The sequence below is a fragment of the Poecilia mexicana genome, unplaced genomic scaffold, assembly GCF_051168715.1.
Source record: "Poecilia mexicana isolate PSO_F unplaced genomic scaffold, ASM5116871v1 scaffold_15, whole genome shotgun sequence".
NCBI lineage: Eukaryota > Metazoa > Chordata > Actinopteri > Cyprinodontiformes > Poeciliidae > Poecilia > Poecilia mexicana.
In genome coordinates this window covers 29,513,520-29,536,436 of record NW_028263384.1, presented here as the reverse complement: position 1 = coordinate 29,536,436, position 22,917 = coordinate 29,513,520, and the positions used below count along the sequence as shown (strand labels likewise).

At 39.9% G+C, this 22,917-nt stretch overlaps 3 protein-coding genes across 4 annotated transcripts in view; all 3 read right to left on the bottom strand.

Annotated features, from left to right (window-relative positions):
• Positions 1–5,176, bottom strand: part of mypn (myopalladin) — a 28,099-nt gene extending 22,923 nt beyond the window's left edge. The window contains exons 1-3 of the mRNA XM_088013216.1: positions 5,124–5,176; positions 4,579–5,028; positions 2,841–3,419 (exon numbers count right to left, since the gene is read on the bottom strand). Coding sequence (XP_087869342.1) covers positions 2,841–3,419; positions 4,579–5,028; positions 5,124–5,176 — 1,082 coding nt within the window. The remainder of the gene's footprint in view (positions 1–2,840; positions 3,420–4,578; positions 5,029–5,123) is intronic.
• A 1,504-nt stretch (positions 5,177–6,680) lies between these two features.
• On the bottom strand, positions 6,681–12,499 carry cacul1 (CDK2 associated cullin domain 1). Of its 2 annotated transcripts, none has more exons than XM_014992311.2 (8): positions 12,005–12,499; positions 11,790–11,916; positions 10,670–10,772; positions 10,500–10,595; positions 10,324–10,426; positions 9,254–9,343; positions 9,034–9,172; positions 6,681–8,351 (listed from the first exon to the last, which is right to left on the bottom strand). In XM_014992311.2, exons 1-8 carry the CDS (start codon positions 12,330–12,332, stop codon positions 8,312–8,314), a joined length of 1,026 nt encoding a protein of 341 aa, XP_014847797.2. In that variant the 5' UTR covers positions 12,333–12,499; the 3' UTR covers positions 6,681–8,311. The 2 variants fall into 2 exon arrangements, with proteins under 2 accessions (XP_014847797.2, XP_014847798.2); XM_014992312.2 differs by having other exon boundaries at positions 12,026–12,497.
• A 2,689-nt stretch (positions 12,500–15,188) lies between these two features.
• On the bottom strand, positions 15,189–22,766 carry sirt1 (sirtuin 1). Its single transcript, XM_014992310.2, has 9 exons — positions 22,333–22,766; positions 21,647–21,775; positions 21,297–21,532; positions 21,065–21,217; positions 20,757–20,904; positions 20,595–20,674; positions 19,252–19,435; positions 18,696–19,169; positions 15,189–17,128 (listed from the first exon to the last, which is right to left on the bottom strand). Exons 1-9 carry the CDS (start codon positions 22,682–22,684, stop codon positions 16,845–16,847), a joined length of 2,040 nt encoding a protein of 679 aa, XP_014847796.2. The 5' UTR covers positions 22,685–22,766; the 3' UTR covers positions 15,189–16,844.
• Positions 22,767–22,917: the final 151 nt, after the last annotated feature.

Genomic DNA, 22,917 nt, shown 5'->3' with positions numbered 1-22,917 from the left:
GCAACATACCTCTACGTCAGCGTGCGTCTATTTTCAGAGGTTGAGGCCTTGATACTTCATAAAATCCAACCAAGGGCCAAACAAGAAGCATATGATGGTTGCTGTTGGTGTCAACGCTCAGCAATAAACCTGTCCGCGCGCAAAAAACCGGACAGTGATCCCAGCTTTTAAGTTTCTGTGGTAGCAGGAAGAGAAAAAGCCAGACACGCGGCATTTCAGTCCCAAAACAACAGCTGGAGGAGCCCAGTGGAGCCACTTCTGATGAGTAAGGGGCTAAATTGAAAGCATGAGTAGCAGAGGAGGAGGCGGTTGCCCCATGAAGGCGAAGACCCGGCTTCACTGCACCTGTCCAGGCTATTTTTCCTCCTGAGATCAGAACCAGAGAGGAGGTTTCCTCTCCGACTCACTGACCTTACGCACGACACTAAACATAGACTCAGAGTACACACAATGCAGAATGTGGACACACAGTACAGCATTTCACAACGACGTCGGCTCCTTGAAGTCATTAATCATGATTAATCAATTATTTAAATAAATTAACTGGAGTAAATAGACTTAAAAAAGACAACTTGTTGAAAGAATAACACACTCAGTGTGGTATTTAAGCCAAAACTGTACAAAAATACCTAATTTTTTCATTTAAGGTTAAGAAAAAATTTTTTGTCAATATTTCCTACCTATAGGACTTCAAGTGGCAGTTTTAGCTTCACCTGGTTAAAAAATCTCCTATTAAATACTTTTAATTGCAATTAATTAGTTAATTCAAATCATAAACAACAGATCAGCCATACATTGTATCAATGTTAAGACGAGCAGAAAGTGCAGAGCTTTTCACGTTAATGTTTTAAGTATTTATTTAGCTGCAGATAAATAATTGGCTTCAAAGAATCAAACATTAACTAAAAGGATGCTATGTTGTTGCATCTTAGGCAATAAAATGTTTACTTTATTATTTAAACATGGATGTCTGCATCTTTGACTGTATTTTGAATGCATAAAAACGCTTTGGTGCAGAGCTGAAACGATTAATCACGATTAATCGATTACTGAAATAATCGTACTAAACTAATTTAGTAAGCAATTATTTATTTGGTGAAAAAACAACATAGTCATAGCAGTAATTAAGCCAAAACTGTACAAAAAATACATTTTGATAAAAATGAAATGAAAACTCTGCAGATCGTGTAATTTTTTTTTACATGATTAATCGCTAGTTGCTGCCCTACAGTCAGTCAACATCACAACGTTCAGCATGAACCACAACAAAATGAGCTAACTGTGAAACAGAGGTCACATGAATGTCAACACAAACTCATAAATGCATCATCTGAGCAAAAACTATTCAAGTAATCTCACCGAGCGCCTCACAGTTCCGTCAAGAGCCGAGCCGGTCCATTATCAGACAGGACTGCAGCTCGCGTTGCCAGTCCGGTCTAAAAATGGCCGGCAGCTACATTCTCCACGGACACGTATAAGTTAGAGGCTCAACAATGTTCAGGAGGATCAACAAGCCCATGCCCCCTATAGTCCGACGGCTCAGCTGCTGCCTGCTGTAGCTCTGGGAGGAAACCCAACAACACCGGCACGGACGGGAAACCAGCTGAACGCAGCGTGAGAAATAACGACCCGTCACATGTTAGCGCATTCTGATGATTAGTCGTACGGAGGAGCAATCTGTGGACAACTCTGACTGATTGCTTTCACAATTTACTCCACTCAGCACGCACGCACACACGCACACACACACACACACACACACCATCCAGAACCAGGACCAGCTGCTGGCCATCATCACATGTCACTTCTGTCAGGATGGCCCAGGAACAAACCGCATCCTCCTTCCTAACTCCAAATACGTTCAGTGATTATTTGATAGCTGGCAGAGGAAGATGTGTGTGTCAGTTCTTCACACGATTCTGAAAGTTTCAGTAAAACATTCTCAGTTTCTCTCTTTGATGGGAGATTTGACAAGTTGCACAAAGCCGAATAATAAGGAACTACATCAGGGCCATAGTTTCTTGAAAATATGTTGTTTTTTTTAAACTGGAAGAAAAAAAAAAGATTTGATACGGAAAAAATAATTAAAACTGATTCAAGATTTGTTTCAGTTTCCAACTTCTGGACCTGTTAGGACCTTTCCAGAACTTAGAATTTATGTTTCTGGAACCTAAACGTTACCCTCTAGAACCAACTGAATACTTTCTGGAACTTTTGTGTTGCTGGACTGTTGCTGTGATTCTTTCATGCATGTTTGAGAAATCCTTTAATCTCTATGGCAACCATTCAGCTGAGCAAAACGCCTGGAAGGACCTAGCCCCGCCTTCGAGGCGCAGCTCCTCCCCCACTCAGCTCAATCAGACTAGTCAGCTGCAAATAAGGGGTTAAATTACAATGTCAAAGTTCTTTTATGTCATATTTGATATATAACAATTGAAGATAACAATTACTTAACCTGTTGGTCTCAGGTTGTCATTCACAATGACAGGGGTGTCAAACTCCAGTCCTCAAGGGCCGCTGTCCTGCAGTGTTTAGATGTGCCACAGGTAAAAAACAGTGGAATGAAATGGCTTAATTACCTCCTCCCTGTGTAGATCGGTTCTCCTGAGCCTTGCTAATGACCTAATTATTCTTTTCAGGTGTGGTGCAGCAGAGGCACATCTAAAAGTTGCAGGACAGAGGCCCTTGAGGACTGGAGTTTCACACCCCTGTCACTAGAGGACCCAAATGTGGGTCCTCTAGTGACAGACAGGTTAATATACTTAATTATGCTATAATATGGCACTATACACCTGGAAATCGCTTAATGCTGCCCCTTTAAGCAGATTATTTTTTCTTACCGGACCTCAGGGACAGGATGTCCCCTCACGATGCAGTCCAGCTGGACCTTGGTGCCTTCAGGAACCTCCCTGCTCTTCAGTTTCAGGATGAAATGTGGAGGTTCACTCGCCGGCTCCGTGTGATTCGGACTCTCCGTCTGCGCCAGGCTTTCATCCAGATCCTCCGTTTCCTGAGAAACGCTGTCAAACTGCTCCTCTTTAGGGACCATGCAGTCCTGAAACTCCAATCGCCTGCTCCCCGGGTCCTGCCAGGCCGCCACCGGGCCGGGTGTCTCCTGCTCCGCCTCCACAGGCATGGCGGCGCGCTCCCTGTTGTCAGGGCTGATGGGGTAAACCGCATCGTCCGTTTGGGTTTTGCTCTGTATCCTGGTCCGGTGGGCCTTGCAAGCTCTCGGTCGGACCCGCTTGGAGCTGTTGGCCTTGAAGAGGGAAGAGAGTTCCTCAATGAAGTCTGCCGCCTTGTTGAGGAACTCTTTCTTGGACTGGGTCTCCGGACCATATGGGGAGCTTTTTGCCAGACTGTTGGAGTTGTCGAATCCTTCGTTGGTGTCCAGACTGTTCCTCGTCATGTTGTCCTGCCTGTTGTCAGAATTAGGTAGTAACTAGTTACATTTACTCAATTATATTTACTTCATTAATTTTTCAGAGTATTTTTACTATTTTGGCTGTGTAATCGGAGTTGAGGGAACTTGAAACTCCTTGAGACCAAGCAAGTTGTTGCTAGGTAACCAGAGAGCAAAGTTGGGTAGTTTCTAGTTACATTTACTTGGTTATGTTTTCTTTAGTAACTTTTTTGAAAAAAATTACTGTTAGTTTTACTATGCTTTACTTTTTACTTTTACTTGTACAATTTTATTATGAACTATTTCTACTCTTACTTGAGTGAAATTTCTGTATTTTCTACCCACTAAATTAAAAACTACGTGTTTTATCCAAAAGTTCACCAGACACACACCTGCAGTTTTTGTTAAAGTCTCATAAGTTTTTTATTGAAAGAAACTGATTTGAAAAAAAAAAATGAATTGGCCTGATTTGTTATTTTTTGTTACGCGAATTAGTCATTTTGATTCTTAAAATACAAAAATTTCCAGAGTTATTTTGTTCTGTCTGATTGTTATTTTTAAATATTAAATAACTGATCATTGATCAATTACTCAGTACTTGAGCAGACTTTTTACCACAATGCAAAAACACCTAATCTTACAAACTATTGTTGGTCTAGTTTCTAGTGCAAATATCTTAGGACACTTGAATTATTACAAAACTAACTTAAAAGTAACTTATGAGCAAAGTATAGAAGCTTGTTTTAAATAATCCCTGGTGTTGATGAAAAGTACTACCTCTATTGGCAGATTATTTAACTTATAACAAAACATTTTTACCACATTATAAGTGAAATAATCTTCCAGTGGAACTAGAACTGGGTTGCTAGGTAACGGGCTGGCCTTGGCCAGCGTTGCTAGGTAACAGCACAGGGCAAGTTGATAGTCAATCAGCTTGTGGAACTAGAACTTTTTCACCAATATTAAGAAATTATTTACTTAAGCTCCCACATCTTTCTAGAAAAATACTTAAAAGTTAGTTTTGTCTTATTTCAAGTCTGATAAGATTGTTGCACTAGAAACTACAGAAAAATACGCGATAAGATTGTTTGTGCAGTGTACCGGTGCAGTGGATGGCTACTGTTTACTTTTACTTGAGTAAAAATATATTACTCTAACTGGACGACTCTACCCACCTCTGCCTGTTGTGCGTCTTCCTGTCAGGTGTGAACCCGACGGATGAAGAAGCAGGTAAGTGGTTTGAGATCGGAGCAACGGTGGATAAAGAAACTGTGGTTTGGGAGAGGTGGTTGGTGGGGTCACTGTTGGCAGTGGTTCCTGACGTCACAGCGGCCTTTACGTCGCCTCTCTCCTCGCGGGTCTCGTGTCCGATGGCCTGGCAGGCCAAGTTCACACTCTTATCCAGCTCCTCCTGGCTGAGGAATGCTGACAAGTCTGGGTACTGGGCGTCGTTGTGGCCCACGGTTTCGTCACCGTTGGCTTTCAGAGAGCCGTATATCTGGAGGCGGGAGGAAGGAGCGTCGGAGCGGCTCGTCTCGCTGTGGCGGTGCTGGGCTCGGGCCTCGTAGCTCACCCTCAGCAGCTGGGAGAGAGACGGAGGCTGCTCCGGGTCGTCCTCCATGCTGCTGGAATGACCACACATCAGTTCCAAACGCTAATAAATGGATTAATAAACACAAAAACGGTGGATAATATAAACAATTTTCAAACATTTCCTTACAGTTCTCCCTCATTGACTCCTTTTTTAATCCCATTTGTTTTCATCATTTCCATTTTGTTCGGATTGATCAGATCCAGCAGACTGGGGACAAACAGCATCTCTGCAAAGTTATCCCTACTATCTAAAACTAACAAAATAACGACAAAAAAATTCTGTCATTTTATAAAATTACTCGAATATGTAGAATGTAACATCTGTTATTCGATTAATCGTTAGTTGCACTCCTAATTAATTATTTTCCTTCTTTCCCCTCAATTATACTGTGTTGGTTTTTCGCATAAAATACCATAAAAAAACCCCATCAAAGCTTGTGGTTGAAAAATAAATATTAAAAAGTGAAAGTACAATGACCACATCATAATCTTGTAATTCGCATTACTCCTGAAATGAAGGCGTGTAGTAAAAATAGTATTTTATTTTAGCCGGATTGCGGCCTTCCTCAGGCCTCCTGCTCCTCCGCAGGGGGGATCGGGTTCCTGATACCGGATCGGTTCCCTCTGTCCACCTCGCACTGACACCTGGATGATGTTTTCACTGAGCACGGATTTTCCTCGTGAGACATGATGCAGGTTATCGAAAACAGACGTGGAAAAAAGCTCGCAAATGCTGCTGACAAAAAAAAAGAAAGAAAAAGCGCAAATTAAGGAGGAGGAGCGATGCCTTTCCAACAGGCTGCAGCTGTTGTGAGCATTAATACTTTGCAAACAGGCGCGTCACATCTAATAATAGCAAAGTGGGGTTGGGGGGGTCAGTTTACAAGCAGAAAATCAACACAAAAAAAATCGTTTTATCCGTTTGGGGCTGATTCTGAACAGCTCCAACAGTGATTTATTGAGTTACAACAGAAGTGTAATTATCAGGACACTGCAGAGAGCGATAACACCGTCCCGTTTGATTACAGAAATAGAGCCAAGCTTGTTTCTGAGGGGAGATAAGCCACCGGCACAAAGAGAGAGAGGCTAAACAAAATGGGGGCGGGTCGGGTTTACCTTCAGAATAGACCCAGCTGGCCTCTGACCACCTGTGCTGCTGCTGGAGGGGGGTCCCAGTCTTTCGGCCACCTGGAGAAGTCCCGGATTCAGGCAGCTGCTCTCCCTCACACCGCCACCGGCTCGGAGTTCAGAGAAAAATCAGCAGCGGAGGAGCCGCGACCAGCGGAGAAAGTGGCAGCAATTGACAGCCCGGCGGCTGCAGGGTTATTTTTGGGGCCGGACGGGACCCATGTGTCTTTTGGGTGGCAACCCGCCTCATTGGACGGAGGAGGAGAGGGGGGAGGGGGGTAAAGGGCCTCTATATTCTGAATGAACCACAGAGTTAGGAGGTCAGAGATCTTCCCACAAAACATCCAGAGTTTGACACTTTAACAAACTCAAATTCCCAGAATTCTCTGGTTATTTTAGAACTCAAATTTAAATTGATGGATGGATGGATGCATAAACTGTTGGATGAACAAATGGACAGGTAGAGAAAATGTTGGATGAAGACTTGGATGTTTGAATGGAGAGAATAAATGGACAGATGAAGTATTTCTGGATAAACTGACAGAAAAACCAAACATTTTCTTTGTGTATCTTTTATTAAAAACCTGGCAGAAAAAAGCAATCTGGATCATCAGACATTAATTTATCATGTAAAAACAGAGCTGAGAAAAAAAACAAATATCTGGAAACTCAAACATTGTTTTCCTCCTGAAACCAGATGAGTTTTCCCGTGCAGGTCGGTTTCTCTGCAAACATTTTCCACAAACTGTTTATTCAGTTTTTCATTCTGTAGGAAGAAAAACTACAACTGTTTACATCCAGTGTTGGAACTTTACTCTTCCTCTACTTCATCAAAACGTTTTAGAGAAAAACAAGACGGAAAGAGAAAACCAGAGCGTGTATTTACACTTAAAACAGTGTAAGAGCTTGTATCAAAACACTCATCAGATTATTAGAGGAAAATGCAGCAGTGACAAACTATATACATTATAAACAAGCTATACATCTTAACGTTTGCATAAAGACTCGTCAGATCCAAGAAGACAGAGTCTGGGATATCAAAAGGTTCACAAGGATTTCTGGCACTTTCTGGGAAAAATCTGCAAATTGTGCATGTAAGGCTAAAAGCAGAGGGACAAAAAAATAAAATAAAGGAAATAAGCTGTTAGTCTGAATGGTATGGAAGAAGATTAGGGCCACAAAAGAAAAAGAGAATTCAGACTTTAATCTTTGGAGGAAAAAGTTGGAATTTGGAGAAAAGTCAGAATTTTGAGATTAAAATGAGAATTCTGCAAAAAGTAAAAATTTTGAGATCAAAGTCATAATTCTTTTTTTGTATGGATTATTAACTATAAACAAGCTCCAATTTCCTGCTGAAAAGTAACTTGTAAGTTAGTTTTGTCTTGTATAAGACATTTACACAAAAAATGGACCAGAAATCCTCAGTAAAATTTGGGTTTTTGTAGTGAAGGAGCATAAAAGAAGCTGCTGCATTCAACAGAAAGTTTAGTGGAAGGAAAAAAAAGTGTTGCAGGTGAGCATTAATAAAAATAGCTGTAATTTTCAGAAAAACCTAATTTGATGCTTTTATTAAATCAATACAATTAAATTCTTTACATCCATCACTCTGTAATTAATCAATATAATTTACAAGTTTCATCTTAAATTATAGAAATAAGTTAACAGCTGATGTTAAGATGCACTGGTAACGGCTGATTGGTACAAACGTTAAAGGGAGGAAGCAGCCTGAATGAAAAGAATCGCATATAAAAGATAAATATCTTCTGCTCCTCTTTGGCAAACGTTTTATTTTGTTAGTAATGTATTAAAGGCAACATAAAAGTAGATAATTACAACAGAGGTCTTACGGGGTTTTTTTTTTTCTGTAACAAGCGATTCGTGGGATTTAAACACGAAGATTATGGTTAGCAGCAACTAGAAAGTGTTTATTAGCCCCTTCTGTATCAAACATTCACAGGATTTCAGAGGATTCAGAGAGGGAAGAACCTGTATGGAAGTCTGAGAGTGTCGATTTTCCCTCCCGTCCATCAAAATGAAAAACGTTGCGGTCGTTGTGTTGTTCACAGTGTTTTTGTGGCCTCGCGTCAACAGAGATGAACGTGAGGCGTTGTTGAATGTGTATTTAGAGCAGCGAGTGAGATCAATCTGTAGGAGGCACAGTAGAGTTCTGCAACAGAGCTGGCGCCATCAGGAGTCTTCGCTGGCACGTTTGCGGGATTGGTCACCCCTGGAGACGGAAAACAAAGAAAAAACATCAGTTTCCGATTTTTTCCTTCAAATCCTTTTTTTAAAATTTCACAAACATTGTGGCCTAAATATAGCTCCGTAGATGCGAGTCGTGAGTTCAAGGCCTTACTTAACTGGTGACTAGGGTTAAAATATTTTTGGGTTTTTCACTATAGTTTTGACTTTTTTTTTTTGTCTAATTCAGATAGTTTTAATTCCTTTTTAGAGTGCAAACACACCATTTGTTAAATATCTTTTTAGTTTTTATTAATTTTTTCATACTTTGACATTTTTTAATTCCACACCTAAAAAGGAATAAAGTATTATGATTAAGTAGTACAGGTAATGAACACTCGGCAGACGAGAAAATTTTCAAAAAATATATTAAATTTTTGTTGAATACATTTTTTCCAACTTTTGCAGTTGCCATTTTGTGAACTAGCGTAATTGCCGCCAGTATGGAGTGCCGTAATTTGACAGCTGGTGAAAACTGCCGTTTTTATTTATTTCAATTCACAAAAATGTTTTTTTGTTAACTATGACAACCTTTCTGGTGACTGTATTTTGATTTAAATTATTTATATTTTTGTGTTTTTATGATAGAATCCTTTGAAATGCCTTGCTGCTGAAATGCGCAACACAAATAAATTTGATTGATTGGTGTGAAGTGGAGAGGAACTAGCCGTGGAAAGCCGTTCATGGAGAGCTCCATCTGCAGCTTCCGGTCGCGGTCGGCGTAATCGTGCAGCTGGGACTCCACGGCGGGGGGGTGGATCTGTGGGATGAAGCTGGAGAAGAGAGCCGGAGCGAGCTGGGCCCACTCTGACACCGAGACAAAACATTTATCCATCAGAAAGACGTTAAAGTTTATGATCTCTTCCGCTAAAGACGTTGACTGGCCACCTGGTCGCAGGCTGTAGAGGCCTTTCACCACGCTGGCCATCGTCGACGGCTGCACTTGGAATGGCATGGAGTGAGCTTTAATGAGCAGAGCTGGAAACAAACAAAAACTGGAAAATTAACAGACGGCTGGGGCTTTAGGAAAGCATTCACACCGCTTTAGCTAGAAAAAAAGATTTGCTCTGTCATCCCTTCCCGACAAAAAAAATGATTTAATCTTCTTTATTGAGTCGGTTAAAAATAAAAACATTTTGTTGATTTTATTTTTTTAAAATTATATTTTTGGGGACTGGCATTACTTTTCAACTGGTGTCCAAAAAGTTTGGACACCCCTACCCTAGATACGAATAAGGTTTGTTGGCAAACAAACAGCATCATGAAAGCCAGGGTATGGAACTAAATTAGGGCCACATAGTTTGCTCCTTTTTTAAAGGTAAAAATAAATAATAAAATAACAATTTTGACCAAAAAAAATAAAAAATCGAAACTACTTTTAAGATTCAACAGTAGTTTTTTTTCATTTTCAGACTTTTTCCACATTTTTCCTCCACGTTCAGTTTTTTTTTCTCCAGTTTCCAAATTCTTTCAGTTTCAAGTTTTTTCCATATTCAATTTTTTTTAAAGACTTTATAGCCCCAAATTGGGACCATATAGTTTGCCCTCCCCACAAAAAAAAGATTGAAACTGAAAAGAAACTTTTCAGGTTCAAGAATTGTTTTCTGTTGCAAATGATATTTTTCAGTTTCAAAATTCTTTCAATTTCCTTTTATTTACTTTATAATCTCAATTTAACTCCATAGATGTCAATCATAATTTCAAACCTCCAACACTTCAGGCCTCTCCTCAAACATGGCAAGAAGTTTTTAAATCTTTTTTTTTGTTTGTTTCAAAATTATTTTTGAACAAACTTACTACCCCTAATGTAGCTCCATACAAAGGAACACAGTAGACCGCACAACTTTGTTTTGTTCCATCACATAAAATCATCTAAAAATACATTAAAGTTTGTTTTAGTGTGACAGTGAAAAAGTTTAAAGGGTATGAAGACTTTTGCAATAATCACGTTCACTCACGCATCAATTTGCTTAGATGTTCTTCTGCAACATGGTCTGCAAACAGCTTCATCAGATCCTCTTTAAGGTCTCGGTTCAGTTTTGACTCAATATAGAACTTGTTCTGAAAATATTGAAGAAAAAAACATTAAAACCAGCTTTAAAAAAGTTTCTATGTTGTTACAGATAATACCTACCAAGTATATAAACACTGGAACGATACACTGAAGAGACGCCAAGTACTGAGTCAGAGCGATGTTGAAGTTTTCAATCAGGTTCTCAGTTGGGCTAGCCTACCAATAAGCAACATATTTTAGTTTTATTCAGTTTTACCTGGTGGTAGTTCACTAGATTTGGGTTTTCTCACCTGTAGCTGTGTGGAAACCTGCTGCAGGTGAGCAGTTATCTTGGAGGTCAGGTCGCTGTAGAGCAGCTCAGAGTGCTGCTGGCAAACACACTTGTAGACGTAACTGAGAAAACAAGTCAGGGGTAACAATCAAGTCCCACATTGTAGTTGATCTAGAGACAGCTTGGCGCCCCCTGGTGGCCAGAGCAGGTTGATACCAGAAAATAAAAATGAAGAAATCTGCAATAATCTGGTTACACAAGTGCTTAAATCTTTAAGTAATCCTTTGCAGTAGTGTCTTCTGTTAATTATTAATTTTTTAACAAATAAATCAGTGAGCAGATGTGACCCTAGTTACCATGGCAACAGAAGGAAACCAGAAAGATTGTAAAAAAAAAAAATCACTTTATGTTGCATCTAACATTTTTGCAAGTAAATTTTAATTAAAAAAGTTGTAGTTTTGTCCTAATTTGTTTAATCCTTGAATTATAATCTGCGTAAAATCAATGCAGGTGCCAAACTTTGAACATCCTTGCTCTAGCATCTCATTAAAATAACTTTAAAACAACAAGATGTACATTTTTGTGTGGTTCTGTAACAGTTATAAAGTTGCAGCATGGAACTTCAATCTTTTTTTTTTTTTTTTACATATTTGTTGAAACTGTGATAGTATAATAACATGAGACAGATAATCTGTAAAAAACAAAAAAAACCTCCCAGTGCTAACTAGAAACAGCCAATCAGAGCAATGAGGCAGATACTGTTGTTCCTCAATGGTTTTTCTGCGTTATCTTTCCCTCTGCTGTGGATCTAAATTAATACCTACATCTCCAGGTTTTCTTTTGTTGACCGGATTGTCTTTCTGCCCTCCAGCTTGGTGGAGGGCAAAAAGACCTCCAAATTTCCAGATAAAAAGAAAACATACAAGGGTTCCATAGGCTAATTTTCATGCTTCTGGTAGGACACAGACGAGCCAGTAGAATGGAAAGTGCTCTCAGAAAGTTGGAGGAATAACCTGCGATTTATCTTCCTGCTATTTGTTTAAATAAACATAGACTACAGTTGGGGCCCCCAAATCAATCCCCCCCTCCCTGGGGCCTCAAGGTATTTTGGACCGGCCCTGGTCTGCATCCAGTCTTACCCGTAGATCTGAGCGTAGGAGACCGAAATGTGGTCCGAGAAGTTCTGGATCAGCAGGCGGTCTATCGCCTCCTCCAGGTTGGGCCAGTGGTTTTTCCGGTAGTCTTCTATTGCCATCGCATTCAACACTGGGTCAAGGGAGAAAAGGGTGGTCAGTCACCTGAAAGTACCGCTTTAGCGGTAAAAACAGAACCTAGAACCGAGCTGCAGACGGACCGCGGCTCTTCGGGCCCTTACGAAACTTGGAAGTGGAGTCGAGTCTGAATTTGTCCTCGGTGCTAGCAGCCGAGCAGTCCGGCTCGCTAACTTCGCTGCTCTCGCTGCCTGTGTCCGAGTCCATGAACTTTGACCCGCGGGGACTACCGGACCACGGTTTCGCTTGCCGCTTCGCCGGTTCTCCCCCCGGTACCGTTGGACAAACGGGCTCAGGAGCTCCTACTCCATCCGGTACCTGGCTGCTAAGCGCCGCCCTGACTTTACCACCACAATAGTTATGGTTGTGGTCGTCTTTAACCTCCGAGCTGTCGTCCTCCATGGCCTCCATCTTGACGATAGCAATTGAGGGCCAGAACCGAGCAGAACTACTGACACATTCCGACAGAAACAAGCGAAAACAAACAAAAACTCTCAGCCGTTCTCGGTGCTGTGCATCCCTCTTTCTGCTCTAAGCTCACATTTTACGACAGTTTGTATCGCAGGACAGCAGAGAGGACGATGGGAAATGTAGTTCCAACTTGTTGGGTTGGACCATCTGCTGTAGCGCCAATGAAAGAGACAAAAAGAGACAAAATGAATTGTGTTCGTGAATCAAATTAAATCAACATGTAACGCAGTGTTACTTACGAAGTACCTGCACCTTAAATTACCTATGTAAATATAATAAAACACTAATAAAAATAAAAATTAGGAAAAACATAACTTGCTAATTTATATTTATTTATATATAAAGTGAGTAAAACTAAATATATTTCCCTTTTGGTCAGAAGTAAACTAATAATCTCTTTTTCAATTTATGAAATAAATATTTATATCTCATAAATATTTACATCTCATATATATTTATATCTCATATATATCTATGTATGTATGTATTTTAATTTCTGAAAGGTGACAACCCTAATTGCCCAGTTTGTTTCTGAGGACATGACAAAGTTATGTCTAGAGCACATGTGTCAAACTCAAGGCCCGCGGGCCACATGTGGCCCGCCATGTCATTTTATGTGGCCCCCCAGCGTTTTATAGGTCCATGATTGACTTAAAATAGGTTTTGAGCACGAATTGACGACAAACTACATCTCCCATAATGCATTCCGGTTGTTACCAGCCAACATTACGGCTTCTCGCCACTAGAGAGCAGCAGAGTCACCTTAAGCTGCTTATTGATTTTACCAGCGAATAAAACTGAGACTTCGACAAGCTAACATCAAAACGTCCAAGAAAAGAAAAATGGATTTACAAGTAAGACTGTGAATGAAGATGTGTGTGAGTTGGTGTCAGGGCGGCAGGTGGCGCTAGACTTTTTTTTGTTATCCGTTATCTTGACCGACAACATAAAAAAAAAAAAAAAAAAAAAATTGGACCTGTACTATTTTTATCCGTGAAATTATAATCATATTAACATCGGCTATTTAGCCGCATTTTATGCGGTTTAGTGAATATTCACCGTGAATCCAGATCCCATCACAAATTAAGCAGATAAATGCATCTACATTTTTCTCCGTAGTGACAAAAAAACCACTGACTGAGGCCCCAATAACTTTTAATAAATTAAATTAAGCGACTTCACTTAAATTAGCATCACTTCACCCGCTGGGGTCTGAACGCACTTCCTCCTAGTTCAAATCTGCAGAAAAATCTGCGCTAATTCATCAGTCAGTTGGATCTGTCTGATCCAAACAGATCAACTGAACTCTGAGTGTTTTACCCTGCGGGGTCCGGTGTGCGCTTTAAGGATTTTTTTTTTTTTTCGCTTCTCCGAAACGGACAGATGTCACGTCTGCAGCTCCTCCAGAGCGCCGCTCTCCTGGGTAACGTGAACCCAGAAGGCTCCATTTGTTAAATCCGCTGGATGAGTTACTCCCAGCGTTTTCTAAGTCTTCGCAGTGGCGTAGCGTAACTGCCTCCGCAGTGGTTGAGCTGCGGACTGCGCATGTTACAGTCTAATTAACTTTTGCATCGTCATTTATTTCCTCAAGATAAACTGCCGGCTCCTCAAATGGATTAACACAAAGTTGCATTCTCTTTAGTTTTCTCTGGTCTGTAATGGAGACTTGAATTTAACGCGCCATTTCAAACAAAGGTTTGTAATGCGCTTCCTAACCAGAAGCTCCAAAGAGTTATTTAACAATATGAGGTGTTTAATTTATTTTTAACATTGTATTTTCATACATTTTATGCTAGGGGTGCCCAAGTCTAGTTTTCCAGAGCTACCATCTGCAACTTTAGATGCGTTCCTTCTCTAACACACCTGGATCATTTACTCATTATAAGGCTCTACAGAACTCAGTTGCTGCTAATGAGGGAAGTCAACCTTTTGCCTGGGGTGTGTTTTAGCAGGGATGCATCTAAAAGTTGCAGTCTGAAGGACTGCAGCTGGGCACTCCTGATTTGTACCGTCAATGTGGCTCTTTGAGGGTGGCCAATATGCTGAAGTGGCCCTCAGTGAAATTGAGTTTGACACCCCTGGTCTAGAGTTTTGGTGTTTCAACTACCTAGTATCTCCGCTGTGTGTTGGATTTTGAACTTAGTTAATTCGAACATTATGGAGTTTTGAAATGACTATTTTCCCCCCCACAATAACATTTCTGAGTTTTTTTTTGGCAAAAAATGTACTTTTTTTGTCTACAATGTCCCTAATACGCCGTGGTAAGACGCAGACACGTTACCTCCATGTTTATTCACATATCCCGCTCAAAAGCAGTATAAAGCTGTAATCAACATTCGTCAAAACTAAAAATCATATTTGATTGGATTTAACCACCAATAATTAAATTTTTGTTTTTGTATGGTTTCTGTAGACATTTTAAGGCCATTATGAATAAAAATTAAAACTTGTATCTCCACAGAAATGTACAAACTTCGTCCAGTCAACATGGATGCAAAACAGCTAGTTAGCATTGATGTTAGCAGCTAGTTAGCTAGCCTCAACGGTCTCGAGTCATATCTTGGGTGTGACTCAAACGTTTGCCTGACAGGAAATTCCTGAGAAAAAAAAGTAATTAATAGAATATGCGAGATTAAATTGTTCTGTCCCAACAAAATGTAAGATCTGTAATTAAGATAATAACGGCCACTATTTAAAAATTTAAATTAAGACATTCTAATGTCTTAATTTAAGATACATTAAGACTTAAGGATGCGTGGATACCTTGTTTTAATTCAGTCACATTTTCTAAATAAGTTTTTATTTTTCATGCGGAGAAAAGATGCCTTCAGTGGAAAAAAAATCGCAAGAGCTTTCTGTTTGTTTTTTACTCAGAACCCCAGAAAAGAAACAGTTACGATATAAAAACATTTCTTAAAATCTGGTTTACAAAACATCATCCTCCAAAAATCATACGTAATGTTTTGCTGTAGCCAATCTAACAGGATTTTAGCTCCGTTTCCCTCTAAAACAAAGAGAGGCAACAAAACCGGATGTCGTACAGGAAAGAAAAAAGTGCTGGTTTCCCATTAGAGTATATTTCTACAGCTTACAGCTCAATATAGCCAGACCTCTCCTCCATATAAAGCCTCTAGTACAACTTTATACAAATTAAAAACTACCATCTACCCGTTAATGAGTATGTCTCACTCCCAAATATAAAAATAAGAGGCTTGACCAGAAAAGTAGCTGCCCAATGAAGACTTTAAAGGACAGGACGTACAAAACCACAGATGAGTGTGCAGGTAAAATGTTCTTTGGTTTGAAATTAAAGAGTACTGTTCCTCATTTCCATAATTTACCCAAAGAAAGGAAAGCTGAACTTTAAACTGCATGCAGGTTAACAAATCAGCAAAAAATGTGCCTGAAACTCTTGAGAATCCAGTAATAAACAGGCAGCAGGCTTCTAAACGTACATGCTTCCTAATCAGAAACCACTGTTATAATCAGAGTGATTTAGGAGCCAAAGCTCAACATTATGACCGCGAATCAGGGCCATTGTAGATGGGTAATAAAACATTAAAAAGGTGTACATTTTCACCAAAAAACTCAAAGTTTTAGATTAATCTCAGAAGTTGTTTAGAAAGAACAAACATGGTCATTTCTGAGCTTGAAAAGTAAAAAAAAATTGCTAGAAAAATGCTGAAATTTTAGATTAATCTTTGAAATTTTCTAAAAAAAAATAAAAAAAAATAAAACTTGGATATTTCTGAGTTTCAAAAGTTGGAAATTTGCAAGAAAGAAGTCATACATTTTGAAATTATTCTGAAAATCTTTCTAGAGGCAACTTGGAAATGTCTAGAATTTGGACTAAAATTTCCTAAAGTAAAAAACTTTTAACTTTTGAAACTCCAATTTTTCCAAAGTTTTTCGTGAAATTTTCTGAAATGAATCTGAAAGTTTTAGATTTTTTTCTAGTAACTTTTCAACTTTCCAAACTCAGGAATTGCTGAGATTAACCTCAAAAAAGTTTTTCAGGAAAATTTTAAACATTTCAAACTCAGAAATATCATTGATTTTTCTAGGAAAATTGTGGGATTTACCTCAAAATTTCAGATCTTTTCAAAGCAATTTTTAAGCTTTCCAAACTCAGAAATTCTATCTTTTTCCCATCAACAGTGGCTGTAAAACGGCGTCATAGAACGAAGTGTTGCAGGAACAGAGTGGGTGAATTTAAGAGAAAAAATGGATGCAATGAAACGAAACCAAACAGCTCATGAAGCTTTCGACCAACCCGAACAAGAAGAGACCTGCTATGTTTACACACATGTGTGTGATGCCATTTTATGAAAAAATAACGGTAAGTATGACAGCCAAAAATATAGAAACATATTTATGCGTCTTATATATATATATTTATATATATATATATAAAAACCCAAGAAGACAGTTAGTGCTTTGTGAAATGTACGCCTAAAGATGTGTGATCCTCTCAGAGTGTTCTGATGTGAAGTCTGTCTGCAGAGTGGGCGTGGCCTCTTCGTTTGGCGGTAACGTGTCTCTAAGGGGCGCCTCGTCGCCCGCGGGCCGGGCGCCGTCCTCGGCCTCGCTGCAGTCCTCCGGCCCGTCCTGGCTGCAGTCGGAGCCGTCGCTGTCGCTCCCGCAGGAGCTCGACGTCTCGTCCTCCTCAGAGTCGGAGTAGACCTCGGCGCCGTGGAAGATGTATCGATTCGGTGCTTGGAAAAGGTACTGACCGCCTGCAGAAAGCCAAAACAACGCCCAGAGTGACATTTAGAGATGATCTGGATTTTTTTTTTAAAGTAAATATTACAACTCTTCATGAATATTACCATCCAAGTGCCTAAAATATGCATCATATTACAGCATATTATCCATTATTTTAGTAATTAATTATTGTGATGATTAATCGGATGAATTCTGAAGATTTATTTATTCCCTTAAAACTGCAGAATGTAACTTTTATAAAAAAATATTTTTACATATTTGTTGAAACTGTCACCATGTCGTGACAGTATAATATAAGAAAATTATGAAAAAATCCAGCTCCTCTGCCTTCTTCCAGTGCTAATGTGAAAAAGCCAATCAGAACCAGGAGGCGTGTCTTAGCGCTGTCAATCACTCTACCTGCTAGTTTCCCCTCCCCTCTGTCATGAATGCTAAGGCTAGTTAATATACAGTTAAGTTCTTTCTCCACCGTCTGCACATTTATTAGGGATACATGAGGGTGATTGACAGCGCTAAGCCCCTCCTCCTGGCCGTGATTGGTTGTTTTTGGTGCGTTTCTTCAGACAGCAATAGTATCACAGGAAGGAGGTGGAGAAGATTGACCTTTTCACAGATTTTCTGCCTCATAAACTTGTGTCACAATGTTGTGACAGTTTTAATAAATATGTAAAAAAATTTAAATAAATTACAAACTGCAGCTTTAAGTTTATCTTAAACATTAAAAATACACAAAAACATGCAAATAATAAAAAACAACTCCTCTTTTTAAATAAATAAAACTTATAGCCTGAAATGTAACAACACAGCATTAATTTAGTGAGTGTTTGATCATAAAACAAAAAAACTAAAATCTCTACTTGACTTAACATTAATACAAAGTAGAGCTGATCTGTTCATTATTTTTTGGTTTAACTGATTCGATAGCTAAATATACCTAATTTTATTTTTTTAAATAGGATTTAAAATAGGTAGAGCTAAAAATACGACACTTTTGCCTAAAACATATTTACAGACAAATGTGTTTTTACTTTTAGTATAAAATGTAATTTTTTGTGCAGCTTTGGCTTATTTACTACTCTGATCTTATATTTTTTAACCAAATGAGAAAATAACAATCATTATATGAGCTACTTCTAAATGCAGCACAGGTAAAATGGATTAAAAGAAAAGTAGGCCTGTTACAATAAATCAGTTATTCACATGATAAATTGAAACAATAATTTCCATTTCTTTTTCCCATCTTTCTAAAAAAACTGGATGACAAAAGTCTTCATTTTGGTGCTTTGGTCTCAACTACCCATTTGTTGTTTGCAGAGACTCCATAACTCATTTTATTTGTTTTTTTCTTATTATTTATTGTGGATATTTAAAATGACTTCCAGTGTTAAATGTTCATTCAGAAAGAGCAGGACCTTCTTAAAGTGACAGAGACCCGATTTCAAGGCATTAAAGTCAAATTTCATATGTATAATATTTTGTAGAACAACTGAAGGTAACATAATTAATTGATTTTTCTGTAAAATATTTGTTGGTGAAATACAGCACCGCTGTGATCTTTGCTGCATGTCTCCAACTCACCTTCAAGCCGTTTGCTGATTGGACTCCTGCTGACCCGACTCATCCAGTATCGCTTTCGATTGTCCGGCTTTGAGGTTTGAATCTTCGCCTCGCCTGCCTCGTCTTTCGCCGCATCCTCTCTCTGAGGCTCCGGCGACTCGGCGGCGTCCGCGCTTCGACTCACCGTGTCCGAACAAGGCTCTGACGGCGTTACGGTTTGCGTGACATTCTCGCTCTGTGTCTCCTCTGGAGGTTTGTCCGTCGGGTCAGTGGAAGCCTCGTCCGGCGGCGGCGGCTCTGCTAATCGCGGCGGTTTCTCTGTGATTTCGTTGAGGGTTAGAGTGTTGAAGCAGAGCTGCTCGAAGTCTCCGCCCAGCCGGTGGCAGAGTTCGTTGATGATGCCGTCGCAGTCGCCCAGCAGCTCCACGTCAAAGTTCAGATGAGGCAACGGCTCCCTGTTGATCAGAACCTGAGGCACTTCATGAGGAATGGAGTCTGGACGGGAAACGAAAAAACAGAAATTACGGCACCAAAAACCTTCAACAGACAGCAGGAAGAAGATTCCGGTAAGACGTACTCGGGATGAGGGCGACCGGCCGGACTTTTAGAGACGAGCCGATGACGATCAGAAGGTCGACTTCGTCTTTGTCCTGCTTCATGGCTCTGTGGAAAAGTTCTGGAAGATTCTCTCCAAAAAACACGATGTCAGGTTTCATGATGGCCAGAGGAATGTCCGAACACCGGGGGCAACGGGGGACGACCTGCAGGAAGACTTTGGTTATTCATTACAGCTCATTAAGAGTTTCCATGCTGGTTAAAGCTGCAGTATGTAACATTTATGTAAAATATGTTTCTAACATATTTGTTAAAACGGTCACCATATTGTGGCGTTACAACATGACAAATAATCTGTGAAAAGATTCCACCTCCTCCCTGAGCTGCTATTACCAGCTGAAGAAACGCACCAAAAACAACCAGGAGGCGGGGCTTAACGCTGCCAATAAATCTTGTGTACTCACTGCTAAATGTGCTAATGGCAGAGTAACAACTTACCGTTACAGGAAAGCTGTTTATCCACCGACACTGGTAGCTATGCTAACCAGCCTTTGCATTCATAACATGATATGCTAGCTGCAGCGTAGCAGAGATGAAGGGAGGATTAAGACCCGCCTCCTGGCTCTGATTGGTTGCTTCTAGTTACCACTGGGAGAAAACACAGGAGCTAAATTTCTTTTTCACATATCTGTCTCAAACTGTCACAACATAGTGACAGCTTCAACAAATATGTAAAAAAAAAAAAAAGCTTTTATATAAGATACATACTGCAGCTTTAAGCCCTAAAGTATAAACAAGACGAGTTCACAACTGTTTTTTAAAGGGCTCTTAATATGGAAGCTGTGAAAATGAGTCTGGGTAGGACTGCTACGTCTTCACAGAATCAGTAGCTATGTTTCTGTTCAATTATCATGCAAAGCTTGAGTGAATTGTAAAAATGTCACAAAACAAAAACAAACAAAAAATGAGGATACTCTGCATGGGTGGGATAAACAGGAAGTAAAGATTGAGTTTCGTGCCTCTAGTAAGGCACAGACCAGTACATAGGCAGGTCATTAACTCTTGTTCAGGGAAGCTTAAAAATCATTTCAGGAAGGTGTAAAATACTTTTTCTGCAAAGTTGAAAAAATTATTTTAAATGTTGCTGTTAAAACTTTTCTAATGCAACGCTACAAAAAATTTAAATAGTAAAAACAAAAATCATAAATGGAAACGCTGTTTATGACAGTGGGGACCAAACGTTTTGCACTCCAGGCCAAAACTGGCAAGTCGAAAACATTTTTATGCCAAATTAAAAACACAAAATGATTTTGCCTAAGGCGGCAGTTTTGAACAGACTTGAACCGGTTTTTAATCAATAAATACCTGATTGAGGATGTCAGCCCTTATCGCCTCACAATCCACCTTGTATTTACAGACAAGACACGATGCAGTAGCAAATGATCCTGAAATGACAAAAAGCAGTGTATTTTTTTAAATCATCATATAGGAACGGCTTACAGAGCAGGAAACAAAATAAAAACTCACCATGGCACTGGATGATTCGCTGAACTCCGGCCACTTGCTCCAACGTATCAATGTTTTGAGTGTAATTGCGAAGCAGCTTCCCTTGTTTATCCAACATGGATATAAATCTGTGACAGGGCGACGGCTGGAACTGACCAGGGAAGATCTCCTGCAAGAAAAGGAGCACATTCAACATTAACTGAATATAAATGCCCATATTTACCTTCTACTACCTTCTAACATTTAAAATTTAACTAAGTTGCTGAATGATGAAACTTGTCAGCAATCATTTATCATTGTAATAAAAAGACGAGAAGGCATGAACAAACCTTAGCAAACTTGAAAAAGGGTCTAGGGTCTCTTCTGAAATATTCAATATCAAACATTGATTGAGGATCTGGAAGATCAGGAAAATCTACAGCAAGTCGCGCATAAATTCCATCTCTGGAGCGAAAGTCTGGTATTCCACATGAAACGGACACCTAAAAACAGACACAAAATAGATATTTTTAATAATAACATTTTAAATTAGACATTTTAAAAATAAGTACAAATACATACACCAGCGCCAGTCAGGACTAGGATCCTTTTGCTTTCATGAAGTAGCTTCACCACATCTTCCAGGGTGTTGATATCCTTTCGTTTTCTTCTTTTTGGAGGCTCAGAGATGTTGATGATTATCTGCCATAACGTCATATCATCCAGGTCTGGGGGGAGGATGGTTTCAGGAAGCAGATCCCTCAGAATGGCCCGTGGATCCGTCTCTCTGATGTGCTGCTGGATGTAACTGTACGAACCTGTTGACAGATAAAACATGACAGAAAAGCAAGGGTTAATGTCATTTAGATTAGTAATAAACATAATAACTAGAACTTTATGGTAGGAAGTGACAGTAAAATTCTCCAAATTACTTATTTGCGGTTGAGGAGTCCAGTCACTGGAGCTTGCCAGTGACTGGCAAGATCTGTCATCTTCCTCATCAATGTGCTCTGGTGTGACAGCAAGACCATTGCGAAGCAGATCGTTATGTCCAAGAAAATCTGAAAAGGGAAGGGGGGAAAAAAGGCTGAAACTGACTGGTAAATGGTCATAGTTCGATACAATGAAATAATCTATTAAAAAAATGACTCATCTACTGGTACAAAAAGGTGAATTAAGCAGTGACATATTAGAATATGCAGTAATATAGTCTTATAATTGATAAAAACTATTATAATTACAATATCTTAAAAGTGTCCAAATCATGAGAATGAATTACAACACCTTTATGTAAAGGCAGTGCAGCAGGATGCCTTAAAGAAGGCGGATCTCAGAAGAATGATGTACAGAATTTAGTGCTACACCGGCTAACTGACGCAAAGTTAGTATCCAAGTTTATTGCCATTGAAAAAGTTATCTAAATCACAAGTCCTGCTGAAAGCTTTCCGTTCTTCCTCAGAAAACCTAATAAAAATAATAAAAATGCCAATACAAAACTTATTTAAGAGAAGAAAATAAACACAGTTTCGCTTTTGTAAAAATCTAAGTAGCTAGCCGGTGATTTGATTGAGTTGGTAAGCCAACCAGCGTTGGAAGGGATGTCCATCGCTCTACATACCGGCACCTTCCTCAGTTGCACCAAAGGCGGTGCTGTCGCCTAATTTCCCAGATGATTTAAGCGGCTCGGAGACCGGCAGACTCAGTCCATTGTTGTCCCCGCCTCGCGATGCCGGGGCCTGCTCCACCGCCATCATCACCGGCTTCGCTTCCTTCTTCTCCGCTGGCTCGGCACAATTCCCCGCCTCTTCCCGGCTACCAATGGCCGCCGAAACGCAGGAGATTGTGTCCGTTTCTATGGCTCTAGGTCCGTGGTTGGTCACCGGATTGATTTTTGACCTTTTTGCGATAGGTTCGTCCATCTCAGAGGTGCCTGAACAAGCCGTTCCGAGAGCGTTCTCTCTGTCCGCCATCTTCAGCCCACAGACCCGCTGCGCAGCTCCTTCGTCTCGGACAGCTGGCGTCACGTGACTTGCTCTCCGCCAGTAAGGACGAGCGGAGCGTCCCCATTGTGCGTCGGTGACATTAAACCACAACAAATTGGTGTTGCGTTCAAATACTCAAAGAAAAATACGTCAAAACCATAAACGAATCGCTAAAACTGTGCTAAAATGGGATTGAAGCGCAAAATTCTAGCCTTCTGATG

What these genes read in the sequence shown, in the direction of transcription:
- cacul1 (XM_014992311.2), bottom strand. Translation starts at nt 12,332, where the DNA reads ATGGAGGCCATGGAGGACGACAGCTCGGAGGTTAAAGACGACCACAAC. An exon ending in TAAGGGCCCGAAGAGCCGCG is followed by an intron (nt 11,917 to 12,004) that starts GTCCGTCTGCAG and finishes CCCTTGACCCAG; the next exon opens with TGTTGAATGCGATGGCAATA. An exon ending in TCCTACGCTCAGATCTACGG is followed by an intron (nt 10,773 to 11,789) that starts GTAAGACTGGAT and finishes TTGTTTTCTCAG; the next exon opens with TTACGTCTACAAGTGTGTTT.
- sirt1 (XM_014992310.2), bottom strand. Translation starts at nt 22,684, where the DNA reads ATGGCGGACAGAGAGAACGCTCTCGGAACGGCTTGTTCAGGCACCTCT. An exon ending in TAGTCCTGACTGGCGCTGGT is followed by an intron (nt 21,218 to 21,296) that starts GTATGTATTTGT and finishes GTCTGTTTTTAG; the next exon opens with GTGTCCGTTTCATGTGGAAT. An exon ending in GCGAATCATCCAGTGCCATG is followed by an intron (nt 20,675 to 20,756) that starts GTGAGTTTTTAT and finishes TTGTCATTTCAG; the next exon opens with GATCATTTGCTACTGCATCG.